We start from the raw sequence: 14,316 nt of genomic DNA, 5'->3' as shown, positions 1-14,316 counted from the left end.
TTGAGAATTATGAAAATAATTTTAGTAATTAAAGTTATCATTTTTAGTGTAACATCCCAAAATCGGCTTTGAATTAATATTCCGATATGAAATGAATCAAATTAGGTGTATTTTACAATATTGGTGAAACAAACATATATATCGTGTAATATTAAAACAACAAACTAAAGAGCCTTCTACTTCCTCATTTGAGGGGACTCTCCCAACATAAGAAAACTTTCAAATAATTTGTAGGCCACGTTTTAAAGAGAATTCAATACAAGATCATGTCTTTGGGAGCAAAATCAAGTAGGGGTGTTACACACCCAAAAGAGGAACTAGAGAAGTTCTCGGGCTGAAACTGAAACCGATCCAACGGCTGCAGCTGAGATAGATGAGGACGAAATTATACATATCAAGAGCACAACAAACGAGTTTATAAAACCCTTTCAAATCCTCTTCTTGTCAACACAAATGCAAATATAGCAAGTACTAAAATGTTAAAAACTAAAACACAATTACTGTGAGGGGGCCAACTGCTTCAACTTTGCTTGTAAAATAGCTCCTGCTTCGTCTGCTATACTTCTCTTTTTGGCGGTCACCTGCATTTTTCATTTCAGTTATATGACCAGTTATCGATTGCATTGGAAAGTGTTCAAAAGTAACAGTATATGGTATAGGCTCCTATTGCTCACCTGTAGTCTGAAATCTAATAACATGTCTACCGTCTAACACTATGTTTTGCAACGCTAACTTTGTTTTGATATTTGTTTAAGAGCATTACATCTCAATGTAATGTACAACATTCATGAATAAAATCAGTACACTGGGAGTGCTAACAAGAGGAGAATTGTTAGCACGAGCATAAGAGACAATGTTCTTCGAAATTCAAAAGTAGCACATTCCCCATGAGTTTTCAGTCACAAATATTTTACACTAGATAATGATTCATAGAATGAAAGTCTTGATAATTTTGGCCCATCTTCAGCATGTTGGGACTATAATAGATTTCCGTGTCACTAACAGGTGCCTCATTGTTGTAGGTCTCTGATATTCATTGATAACCAAATGGGCTGATTTTCAAGAAAATTAGTTATAGGCCTGCTTCTACTTTACCAACTAATCTTTAGGTTTCAAGACGAGCGAATGTCCTTAAGGTGAGATTCCATGTGTAAAATGTACATTGCACTAGTTTTTTTATCTCCTAAATTTCTTATGGATGAAGTACAATAATTGGATGTCAAGCTACTCAAAATGCAGAAGCAAGAGAAGTTGCTAATTCAAAACATTAGGAAAAACTCTCATCTCCGGGTAGAGTAGAGAAAAAAGGACACAGTATTAAGAGTGTGTTCCAGCTTCCAACCACAAACCTTGAGTAAGTTTTCAATTCCAAGACCGAGGACATAAATAAATAAGAAAGCCGTGTAACAGATATTAACATCTAAAAAATGAGGTGAGTTCCAGAACATGTACCTCGAGAAGTTGGTCATAATTCGACTTCAGCAGAGCAATTTTGCGCTCGCAATAATCTTTGCCTTCTACCATAGTTTTCTGCATAGATTGAAACATCAGCATACTTAGGACTTCAATCAACAAAATATAAAAATTAAAGACAAACCAGCCACTAAAATTACTACTAGTCAGGGATTTGTCTTAAGAAATATGCAAGGACAGATGATATCAAAGAGTACAAATTGGTAAGCAAATCGACGGAGCAGTGGGCAGAACTAGAGACTACTACCTCTTGAATCAAACATAAGGATCTAGACCAACTTCACAGAGTCTTAGCTATAAAGATCGTCATCTTATAATTTTTTGAAAGTGATAACATTTAGTAAGTGTGTTAACCCATGTGAATTTCAGAAGTACTTTAAGCCTTTCAAAAGTAGAAAATGAAACTCATGTAGTATATGTCCATCAAAACCCATGTATCACCGAGAACAATACAGCACACTGCAAAGCCTGGTGCAGTAGATTCATGCTTTCACCATTGTAAACATATTAACATGGCTAAACATGATGCATCCGTGGATGGGAAAAAAGGTGCTATTAAAATAGATTATGAATATAAACCAAAAGAAACGGCATCTCTGACTTATAAGTAAACGACCACATATCATCAAGAGTTTACACAATAATCTCAACAAGTTGCTATTTGCCACCCCTTTCTACCCTCACTATAAGATGTGTATACTCAAAACTGAGCCAGTGTCACCCAAAAGGACGCATTGCCTTTATGCTGTTAAACCCCCATAAAGTTCGTTGACCATTCCCAAAGGCTAACAACTTACATTTCACACATGTATCATACATATAGAACTAGACTACTAAGTTCCAATCTCCAGCTATAAACACACAAAAGCCCTTTCCTCACAAGCCTTCTCTATACAAAACATTCACATATACACATACTCGTGTCTGCATCATGTAGCATACCCATCAGAGACAAATCACAACTTCAACTGCTCGGATCATAAAAAAAAGTCTCATAAATTCACCAAACCAACATAAGTTTAAGAGATCCGCCACTACAAAAACCTCGCTGTACTAACTGATTAAACAACTCCAAAACAAAAGTTAGGGCTCCAAACACAATCCTAATCTCAGAAAACATAAACAACGGTACATCAATTGAGCTGAACAGTGAACAACAGACAGCGGCGCTAACCTCAATGAAGTAACCGGTGCCTACGTCCACCAAAACCTTCTCCGCGTCATCCAGCTTCCCCGGCACGTATAGCGACGCCGTCAACGGCACCAGCATCTTCTTCCCTGCCACAGAAACAGTAAAGTAAAACATCAGACGATAAAGCTCCACATATACTAGGAACAGTAGATCAACCGACCTTTGGGGCGGACGGAGAGATCGTGGAGGGCGGCGGAGGCGATCTCGAGGCGGGAATTGGCGGAGCGGAGGTTGTTGAGGCTGTCCTGGAGTAGATTGACCTCCATGTCGACCTGCTCCTTCAAACCCCTCAGGTGCTCCACGCTCATCTTCTCCAGCTCCATGCGCGGTGTCGCCGCCATTTTTTCTCGCCGCTGCGAATTGAATTGAATTTCTTCTCCTCCGTCAATTCCACACACTTAAATATAAGGAGTAGTGATATTTTCAATTACTTCTGTTAAATATAATTATAAGAAATTGAGAAAGAAGTTGCCCCTATAGCTCAGTGGTAGAGCGTCAGTCTTGTAAACTGAAGGTCTGTAGTTCGATCCTGCATGGGGGCATTATTTTTTCTTTTTATTTTAAATTTTTTTTATATTCTATTTTTAAGTAAATTTCATTTCTATTACTCAGCATATACTCTTTTTTGCATAATGTAAATTAGTCTTTTTCATATTAATTACTATTATTTTCCTTTTTAAAGCTATATGCTTTTGTTTTTCATGACTAAAGTTCATTTATAATCTTCGAATTAAAAAACTTATTTTGAGAAATTTATTTTTAGCACTCCATATATAAATTTTTATTTTCCTAATTTACTAAACAGGTCCTTTTTTTCTCGTAAGTTTTAATCTTTTATTTTCTTTATCCATGATTAAAGCTTATTTTTAGTACTCAATATATGGAGTATATTTTTTGTCCTTAGGTAAATTTTGGTATTTTTTGTTTTCCTTTTTCAGGGGAGTGTTATATTGCTAACTCAATACTTAATTGCTAATTATAATTAAATAATAGTCCTTAGATATTCTAATCAACGGCCTAGATCATCAGCCCCGAAATGTCAATACGATCAACAAAAAACGTCAATAAGGGTATTAAGGTCAATTTACAACAAATTAGTTGTAACTAACTTTTGAAAAATATCACACAACTTTAAAACGCATATAACTTTATCGATTTAAATTATTTTTTCGCACAACATATATCAAATTAAAGATAATTTCATAATGATTCTAACGAGATCTCACTTACGTATGTTCCGATGTCAAAATTTGAAAAAAAAAATCAAAAATTTTCAATTTTTACATCAACAAATGTCAACATAGTATATAAAATGTCAATATAATACATGTAGAATGTCATTCTTAAAGCAATGTGTTGACATAAGCAATGTGTTGACATTCTCAAAGCACTGTGTTGATATTTCAAAGCACTATATTGACATTTTTATCAAAAACTCTAATTTGGTAGTTTTCTTTATCTTTTTCAATTTAATTAATAAAAATAAAAATTACACGTGACAAATTTTAGACCACTAGATTTCTAAAATCCTATGGTCTTAAATTAGTTGTAGTTAGCAATTAGAGAGTGATTTAGCAATTGATCACTTCCTCCTTTTTAATATAATCTTTTAGTTATTTTTAAACATTTAATTTCTCTTTATCTGAAAAAACCATGTTAGTGGAATGATTATGTGTCCAAATATTTTATTCAATTATATGTTTTTTTGACATTATTTTAAAAAAATTACTACAGTACTAGTACATTTTAACTATTATATATATCAAATAGTTTTAAAAAATTTTTATTATACATTCAATACTCTGTACTACACTTTCCTCAGTGAATTATACTCCAATAGATTTTAAAATAGGCAATGACCCAATTTAACTAATATCTTGTCGCACACTCAATACACAAGAAAATAAAACAAGACTAAATTTTGATAGATAAATCAAAATAAAAAAAATTAATTTTATGGATGAATGGATATTAATCAATGTGAATTATTGTAATTGACAAATGATAAATGACAAATGCAAACATTAAAAGTTAACAGAAGCTTCAGAAGTGAGAATTAATCAATCATGATTGGACGAATGACCCACCAATTTCAACACTTTTCTACACTACATGTATCATATAATCAAAACAATTACTAAGAATAATTTAATAACAAAGTTACTTACTTACTGATTTAATTATTTTGTATAATCAATATATAGAGAGAGAGAAGTCCATGAATAAAAAAAACGAGCCACGATCGATTCATATTTGTTTATACATTTATACAGATTGAACATCATAATCTTCAAATTGAGAACAACAATATTTTACATGGTTTATTCAAATTGTTAGTATTTTAATTGTGAAGCAAATAATTAATTAGCACGCATTGGATGTATAATTACATCTACAATATGTTTCACCATTGTACAATTTATCCCCTCTACATTGAATACTCTTAAGCCTTCGTTCACTAATAAAATAGTAGCAGATTGGTTGGCATGATTGGGCTGATCCCAATGAACAATCATTTGTAATATCAAGTGTGCAATGCTCTCCAAAATCACCTGCAATTTTGTTTTTATTATCTCATAAATATTCAAAATTTATTCCACATGTTGCGTAATTAATCACAAATATTAGGATTGTTATGACTAGATCACAAGTGTAGTTATAAACATAAACATGTATTAAAAGGGAGTACCTTCTAAGAAACAAAAGTGCTCAAACGGCAAAGGAAAGATGAGCAACCAGATTCAATAAAAATCATAACATTGTTCTCTAAAAATTAAAATCATGTAACTAAATTCGGTAGAACAACGAAATCAGATGGAGATTAATGTTGTCACGCTAATAGCAACCATAACATTTCAATTGAAGTCGCCCCACTTGGTGGCTTTTCTCTAGATGACACTTCAGACTGCAAGGCATGTGGGTCTGTAATTGCATCATCCAACCATAGTCACCATGTGGGGCGGTACTCAATTGAAATGCCATGGTTTTTATTAGCGTGACGACATTAATCTTCATCTCAATTCGTTGTTATACTGGATTGGCTGCACGGTTTTTAGAGCAATATTATTATAACTTTTTATATAAAAAAACACACCAACAATGACAAAACAAAGATGATATGTAAGCGCCACACCCAACAAAAATGTTCATACTAAAACTATTTATCTCTAAGTTCTTAAGACAACACCAAACAACACAATAAACCCAACAACAATAAAAAAAAATGTAACAACATCATCAACTGCAAAACACATACGATGAAACCTTTTGATTTAATTGAAGTAGTTGTGATATACTATTATCTTACTTAATTTAAAATTTCTGTTATTAAATTGACACAGTAATTATTTTCGTGTACAAGATTAAATCGAAGATGGATATACCTGGCAAGAGAGAAAGAAGGATGATTCCAACCATAATATAATTAAAAAACTTCATTTTATCAGTTTATTTTTATTCTTATTTTTTTTGAACTAGTGGTGTATAATGTTATAGATGTAGTTACTGGCGAATTAATGGCTTGTGACATTAAATTTCAGCAATTTCCCAATCTATGTCTATATATGTAAAATATATACAAAATATTCACTAATTTTGATAATATTTTATAGTACATTTGATGTTTTATTTAGTATATGACTCTACAGCTTTTAATTTGTTTGATTGTGCGATATATAAAATTAAATTCACATTTATTTGGAAAATAAGAAATACTCCATGTAACAAGACGAAATTAGTTTTCCGTATTTTTAGAATACTAGTGTTACCACCCGTGCTATGCACGGGCCAAATGATTTTCAAAAAATAAGAAAATATATTTACAACCAATTAAATCAAAATAAAAAATATATAGAAAAATGTAAAAATTATTGCAAATCAATAATAGAAACTATTTAAATTTTGTATTCATAAGATTATAAAGAATTTAAAAACATACTTCTACTTCTACATCTATCAATCTATCAATCCACTGTAACGAAAGGACATGAGGGAAATAAATAGAAATAGAATAGAATATACAAACAAAAGATAGAGAAATACTAAATACCAAAGTAAATAAATAAAATTATTTGAAAAAATAAATAGTTCATTATAAATTCGATCAACAAAACATAGAATTAAAAAATCTTCTCAGCTAAATCGTTCAAACATCTCTCTGACACCAGTAATTCATACATTTGAAAGACTTCTTTGTAAACAACATTAAGAGTAGAATTACTTCTACTATCATTCTCATCCCGCAAACTAAAATCTTCAAACCTTCACGACTTGTGATTCTAGATATAACAACATAAAATTGTCCATGACTGAAGATTGGGTTTTTAAAAAATAATCCAACATAGGACAAAGATTGACCTTGACTTTTGTTAATGGTCATTGCATATGACACAACCAATGGAAATTGGCGTCATTGGAATCTGAATTGTAGCCTTGGATCAGACGGTATCAATGACATTCGCGGAATCAAAACCCTATGACCAATATTATGCCCCCCAAGACACGGCCTCCAAAACATAATCACCTAACCGGGTAATTATCGATCTGGTGCCATTACACAAACCATTAGAATGATCTACGTTTCTTAACAACATCACATGAGTTTCAACTTTTAACATCAATTCATGATTAGGTGTACCTGAATAGTTCAAATTATTAAAAAATTCAACTTAATGTATCTCAGCAGAACCATTCGTGGAATCTGAATTTAAAATGCTATCAGAGCTCAAATATACTTGACCATGAGACTGATCCATTGAAATCATGAACTGGTTAACCTCATCGACAACATCAAGCGTGGGAGCAAGTATAGCATGATCATGTAAACAATTGCTCAACTCTTCAAGATCCATATAAGAAGGATATATGTTCCCAGCAATGGTTTTAAGAGGATCTCCAGCATTAGACAGTACAATGTAAGAGGGAAGATCAATCACGACTTCACCATCTTCAGACCACCAACAACTCCATCACCTATTGAAGCAACCCAAGAAGAAAATTTCATCAACTTAGAAGCTTCAACAGAAGATTCGACACTCAACAGTCTCATGTTTCTGATCAACCTCAATACTGTACAATTACTCCAAAGATATAAACAGTTAATGGTGGCATTCACAACATTCTGTCGACTCCCTTTAGGAACAACATGTCAAATTCGTCTAAAGTCACCACCAAAACTATAGTTTTTCCACCAAACGGTTTGTCTATATTGGACTCATTACACACACAAAGAATATCTCTAAAAGTCCTATCCACAGTTTCTATGCAATGTTTATGAATCATCGGAGCTTCATCCCATATGATATGTTTCGACCATATGATAAGCTCGGCAAGATCCGTACTTTGTTTTATATTGCACATAGAATCTTCATTAACATTGATAGGAATCTTAAAGTGTGAGTGAACGGTTCTACCTCCAGGTAAAAATAAAGAAGCTATGCCACTGGACGCCACATTTAACACAATATCTCCCTTCGAACGAATCTCTGCTGACAAAGACCTCCATATGAATGTTTTACCAGTACCTCCATAACCATGAACAAAAAACATTATTCCTTCAGTTGAATTCACAGACGACGTTATCGTATCATGAACATGAAGTTTCTCATCCGTGAACTTCGAAAGAAATTCCAAGTGTTCTCTTCTTAAAGCTTCACGATCATAACACAACTCATCGCTGATCAATGTATTATGAGATGTTTTAAAATACTGCGATTCTAGATACGACATACCATGGTAATCACACAAACTTTTACCAACATTCATTAACAATTTCTCAATATCCGCCAACACAAAATTCTGCATTTCATCATCACTCAGCACCAAACTTGGAGAAATAAAAATATGTATGTAATTAGGCCGACATAAAAAATACTCCCTCCGTCCCCAAAGAAAATGCACTTTGGGTTTGACATGAGTTTTAATGCAAAATTGATAAAGCAGGAGAGAGGTAGAGAGAAAAAATAAATAAAGTATTGTTAGTGGAGAATGAGTCCCACCTCATTAGAGAGAAAAGAGTTTCCAAAATTAGAAAATGCATATTCTCGTAGAACGGACTAAAAAGGAAATAGTGCATATTCTTGTGATACGGATGGAGTATTTAATAAATACAACAAAATGATTTCAATTAAAAATTACCTGGATGATTCCTCGATTTTCTTTGGTTATAAACAATATCATTGGATAAATGTTTCCAACACTTTTGCAAACAACATCCGGTCGAGAAACAGATTCTGATGACAACAAACTTACAAACAACAATCTTAGTGAATGGGCAGATGACTAAAAAGAAGCCTCAACAATTCCATCAATATACTCCTTATCATCATCTAACAATCTCAAAGTGAAGCATGCATCTCGAAATGTATCATACTGAACACAATTAACAAATCTAAAATCTTCAAAGCATGTAGCTCTTTTAACGACACTCAACAAACATCTCAAGTAATACATATCACCAGAACCAGGGGCAACATAAAATAACCTCCCAATCGAATAACGTTGCTTTCTAGGTTGACAATGATCCTTTTTCCACACAAACTTGCTCCCTTAATTGTTAAATTAGCTTCATTGTTAATGTAAATTTAATTGAAACATAGTTCTCTAACCGAAGACACTTCTCCATGGATGATAAAAACGACATAATGATGTTTCTGGTAAAAAATTATTTTGTTCCCATCTTAATTTAAACTCGATGAATCCAAATTACTATCATTCACCGAACTATGTCAGTCAATAAAACTCACTTATCATTCACATTACATGAAGTATTTTGATCAATAACACTATCACTATAAGTATGGACTCTCAACGGATCTACCAACATCAAGTACACAAAAAAAAGTTATTATTAATAGATACAAAGTAAATTTTACATAATTAAATTTCAAATAAAAAGAAATATTTTAAATTTGTTCGAATATTAAAAAAAAGAACTATAATATAAAATCCAAGCTACATTACCAAAAAATTATAATTCTAACATTTTTCATATATAATATCCCCTCGGTCCCAAGTTACTTGAATCATTTATTTTTTGCACTCATTTTGAAAAAATAATAAGAAATAGTTAAAGTGGAGAGAGTAAAGTAAGAGAGGAAATAATGTAGAGGAGAGTTTTATCGTTTGCATTCTCTCTCACTTTACTATTTCTCCATTTTAATCTCTCCACTTTAACTATTTATTACTATAATTTTTTCAAAATGAATGCAAAAAAGAAGTGACTCAACTCTCAGATAACGTGCGACAGTAATATATTGGGCTTTCGAAAAACTGGAAACCTAGACCAAAATTTAAGAAATCTTAAAACAACCCAGTTACATTATTATAAAATAGCCCAAATCATATTATAGAAAAGGCCTAAAAAAAGAAACATGACAAGCACAATATTTCAAACAATATAAAATGGCCCAATTACATATTTGTATCAAATTTGAGAAGCCCAATATTTGAATGCCTCTCAAGTTGCACAATAAAATTATGAGTATTTTGTTCAGTTAAAATATGAGTATTTTGATCTAGTTGGTTGAGGAGGAGAAGTGAGGGTATTCGCTGGGACATATGCATTATAAGCGGCACGATGTTGTTCGTAGTATTATTGTTCTTCGTGCTCCGCTTCCGTAATAAGATGGGTGAAATCTATTTGAGGTTTTGAGTGAGAGATGAATGTGTAGATAAGTTGTATGAAAAATATGAATGAGAGAGGAATGAGAGATGATTTGATGTGGAAAATGGATGATGAATACGTGTATTTATAAATGATTTTGAGGAAAACATAAAAAAATAAAAAAAATACAGAAAGCAAAAAAACAGCCACTTTTTTGGGATTGGGAAAATATTTTTTTATTTTTAATCGATTTTTATAATTAAAACCCGAATTTTTGAAGAAAAAAAATAAAAATATTCAAATGCAACGGCTATACCGTTGCCCAATCAGCCGTCGATACGTCACCTGCTCGCTGGTACGGACGTGCTCGATGCATCGAGCAGTGCCGTGCCAGTTGCGTTAGCGCAGCGGTGGACGACGTCTTTCGTGCCGCTGGCACGGACTGATTGGAAGAATATATTTTGGAAGAATAAAATAATTACAGTTTGTGTAACAAAAAAGCATTTCATGCGCCGCCCTATGGTTTTTTAATATAAACAGGCCTGCACCGAAGCACTTTTCGATGAAAAATAGACATGCAATTTAACATAAACAGGCATGCAGTTTAGTATTGACAAAAAATAGACCTGCAATTTAACATAAATATGCCTGAACTATATTTTTATAAAATCCTACAAAAATTATTTAAAAAAAAAAAGAAAAACACCATTTTCCCGCCAAAACGCATGCAACGTGGCAGTTTACTTTATATACTAATAGATAGATTAATAAAATATAGAAATTGGATTGTCGTATTGAACAATACAGTATGTTGTAAATGTAATCAAAGGAAAGACTACACTATAGATAAGAATTGAAATGCCAGCATTCCCTGATATTTCATGTAGACCGGCAGAATTTCCGAATTGTAAATTTATATATTATTGCCAAAAATATTTCGCATGCTAAATTTTTAAATATTTTAATTTATTTATTTAATTTTAAAAAATACGTTACTCCCGTTTGTTTAGACAGCATTTAATTAGCCAGTTTCAAGTAGGTAGTGATAAACTGATAAATATATATAAATTGTACAATAAATTGAACTTTTTTTGATACATTTATTGATTCCAATCTACAGATTTACTTGAAAATAAATATGTGATTGAATTTGAATTTAACATACTCACATACTTGATGTTATTTGACTGGACTATTAATTAATATTTTTATCACTAAACAACCATTGTATCGACTTGCAACCAATCACAGATGGAAAAGTGAAACTTTCATATTGTTAGGAATGTAATCAAATGTAAACTCTAAATATTGTACAAACTCTAAATTACGATTTTGTCATCTGTTAATATTTTTCAGCGATCTAAATTATAGTTTGAAGTTTGTAAAATATTTAAAGTTTTAATTTTATCGCTATCCTTTAATATATACTCGTATTTGTTATAAATATAGATTTCCTCTCAATGTAAGAGGAATGATATGCTACATACCTTATATGAGCTCTTTATGTGAGCACCGATCCCGTTTGACGCATATTTAGCGTTGTTCGTTTCGATTTATATATTTAGTTTGATTCTAATACGTTAAAAATGTTATTGAAGTTTTTAATTTCACAAAAATTATAAAAATCAAACTAAATATATAAATCGAAATAAATAACGTTAAACGTGTGTCAAACGGGAGTGGTGCTCACATAAGTTACGTAGTATATCATTCATTTTTAATGTAATATTATATGGTATCGACGACAAATACTTACAAAGTTAATTAATAGCTTGATAGCAAATAAGAATAATCCAATATAAAATTGTTCTTTTATGTGTCACACTTTAATATTCCTGACACGAGAGAAAATACAAGGGATGTTTTCTATTTATTCGACATTTTCTGAAATCTACATTTTTTAAGGACGAAAATCAATGTAATGGATAGAAATGTTACACTTCGGACATGTTAAAATTACACTAGCATTTAAAAAAAAGAAACAATATAAAATTATGCTCCACAATTGAAATAATTAGAATAAATCAACTAAGAACTATAGTAAATATTAAGAGAGAAAAAAAAAAGAAAATTCTGAACGTGTGAAATATAGCACTTATAAGGGCATCATTCGCAGTGATGCGGATGCCCCGGAGGAATTCCCCGCGGACTTCCCAAAAACACCTCCTACCACGTCATAAGGACTTCCCACTGCTCTGCCACGTCATAAGGACTTCCCACTGCTCTGCCACGTCATACGGAATTCCCACTGCACAGTGGCGGACTTCCCCTGCAGAATTCCCGACGGAATTCCAACATTAAAAAAAATCACAAATTCATAAATTAAACAATTTCCGGAAGTAAACAATTTACGGGATTAAAATTTCGACGCGAATACGGAGAAAATGCAACCACTTTATATTAAAAAACATTTAATGCACAATACGGGACATCCGTGCGGAATTCCGTGACAGTCCACGCAATGGCGGACGTCAGGACGGAATTCCGCGGACCTGCGACGTCTTCAACCCAATTCCGTATCCGCGCCCGGTACGCCTAATTGTGGACGTCCGCGACGGAATTCCGGGACGTCCGTGAGAATTCCGCGCGGAAGTCCATCATTGCTGATGCTCTAAAAATAATGCCATGTATTGCTTATTCAGCAGACGACCTATTGTACTAATTGAAATGCTATCAAAACTGTACTATTTCAAGAGAGCTTTACTATTTTTATTGTACGGTTTTTTATTATTTTACTCTTCGCCGAGAAATATTACTTTTATATAAAAATAATAATAAATGGCTAATTAAAATTCACTTTGTAATTTTGAAATTAAAAAACCCTTGATAAATTAGAGGTAAAGACAAGTATCAACTCATCATATGCTTTGCTATATATAATCAGTGAGTATGGTGACTGCAAAATTGAAAATAGGTAAAAGCAGTCAAGCATGATATAGCATTAATATATTTGGTGAAAATAATGAATAAATCATTATCATATTGTATTACGGAGTAATTTGAACTGTATTCGACAATTAAGGCAGTAATCGCAGTTAATTAGCAATAAATATGGAGAGAGTCAGACATGCGTTTCATCCATTTTGAACATCAGCCGTCAGATTACTCATTAACGGTCACCATTCGTTGCACGTGGAGCGAATACAGGCGAAAAGATTTTCTGTTCGATAATTAAACTAAATAGAAATATAATTGGTACAAAATAAAATTTAGAAAAAGAATAATTATTGTGTTTTGTGAGTAAATAATACTCACACTAATCCAAAAAATACTAGTACTAAAAATCTATGAATATGATGTACGGAATAATTAATACTAATAATCCAAAAAAGAGGATTAGTTAAGAATATGAATAAGTAGTTTCAGTGTGAAAGTCTATATAAAAATAAGGAGTATGTAATATGCTTGTAATCACAATTGACAACTACAAGTAGTTTCAATGTGAAAATCGATATAGTCCAGAGCCTTTATCACAGCGGCAAGAAGCTTAAACATTATTGCATGAGGTGCCGAGTTCGAGCCCTCTTGACATTTCCTATCTATTTGTAATTTATATCCTTATATAGGAGTTAATTTTAAAAAAATGTGAAAATCGATATATAAATGTTCAATATGTGTATAATCACAAATTGACAATTCCAATTAGTGTGGCCTTGCAAGTTTAAAAATTGGTGGTTTCGATAATGCGAGTATGAAAATGGAAACGCCACAATAAAATATGTGACAATTTTGATCTTAAATTGAAATTATACAATTAATGGTTAATTGTCAAAAACCATGAATGTTATAATTTGTACAACTTAAAAACTAGGTCAGAAAATTCACGGAGTTTAATTACAGTCCATTATTTACTATTATCATTGCACATTGCAAAATATGTAGTCGCTTACGTCCACGTGTAGCATATTGCTGATATTTTTTCCGATTGATTTTGAAAATGTAAGAATAGCTTAAAATATGACAAAATGTAATGATTTTTTATTCTGAAAATTAAGAAACTTTAAATCCTAATTTTGCCTCCACAAATGAAAAGAGAAAACGGTGGCTT

The 14,316-nt window shown here is 32.1% G+C and overlaps 2 protein-coding genes and 1 non-coding gene across 3 annotated transcripts; 1 reads left to right on the top strand and 2 right to left on the bottom strand.

Annotated features, from left to right (window-relative positions):
• Nucleotides 1–208: 208 nt before the first annotated feature.
• LOC121806458 (probable prefoldin subunit 5) lies at nucleotides 209–3,043 on the bottom strand. The gene is made up of 4 exons (XM_042206502.1): nucleotides 2,826–3,043; nucleotides 2,648–2,751; nucleotides 1,453–1,530; nucleotides 209–581 (listed from the first exon to the last, which is right to left on the bottom strand). Exons 1-4 carry the CDS (start codon nucleotides 3,004–3,006, stop codon nucleotides 498–500), a joined length of 447 nt encoding a protein of 148 aa, XP_042062436.1. The 5' UTR covers nucleotides 3,007–3,043; the 3' UTR covers nucleotides 209–497.
• A 92-nt stretch (nucleotides 3,044–3,135) lies between these two features.
• Nucleotides 3,136–3,207, top strand: TRNAT-UGU. The gene has a single exon. It is a non-coding gene; the product is annotated as a tRNA-Thr (tRNA).
• A 4,125-nt stretch (nucleotides 3,208–7,332) lies between these two features.
• On the bottom strand, nucleotides 7,333–8,467 carry LOC121809221. Its single transcript, XM_042209760.1, has 2 exons — nucleotides 8,077–8,467; nucleotides 7,333–7,610 (listed from the first exon to the last, which is right to left on the bottom strand). Exons 1-2 carry the CDS (start codon nucleotides 8,465–8,467, stop codon nucleotides 7,333–7,335), a joined length of 669 nt encoding a protein of 222 aa, XP_042065694.1.
• Nucleotides 8,468–14,316: the final 5,849 nt, after the last annotated feature.

The sequence above is a fragment of the Salvia splendens genome, chromosome 6 (assembly GCF_004379255.2).
Source record: "Salvia splendens isolate huo1 chromosome 6, SspV2, whole genome shotgun sequence".
In the NCBI taxonomy this organism is placed as follows: domain Eukaryota; kingdom Viridiplantae; phylum Streptophyta; class Magnoliopsida; order Lamiales; family Lamiaceae; genus Salvia; species Salvia splendens.
The sequence above is the reverse complement of the archived record's forward strand: the minus strand, read 5'-3'. Positions and strand labels throughout refer to the sequence as shown.

Bases quoted from the DNA above. Each gene is read 5' to 3' on its own strand.
- LOC121806458 (XM_042206502.1), bottom strand. From the start codon at position 3,006: ATGGCGGCGACACCGCGCATGGAGCTGGAGAAGATGAGCGTGGAGCAC. The intron at 1,531-2,647 runs GTTAGCGCCGCT...CAATCTATGCAG, and splicing joins GCACCGGTTACTTCATTGAG to AAAACTATGGTAGAAGGCAA. The intron at 582-1,452 runs GTACATGTTCTG...TGAAAAATGCAG, and splicing joins ATTATGACCAACTTCTCGAG to GTGACCGCCAAAAAGAGAAG.
- LOC121809221 (XM_042209760.1), bottom strand. From the start codon at position 8,467: ATGCAGAATTTTGTGTTGGCGGATATTGAGAAATTGTTAATGAATGTT. The intron at 7,611-8,076 runs GTAGAACCGTTC...GGTGGTCTGAAG, and splicing joins TTCTTTATTTTTACCTGGAG to ATGGTGAAGTCGTGATTGAT.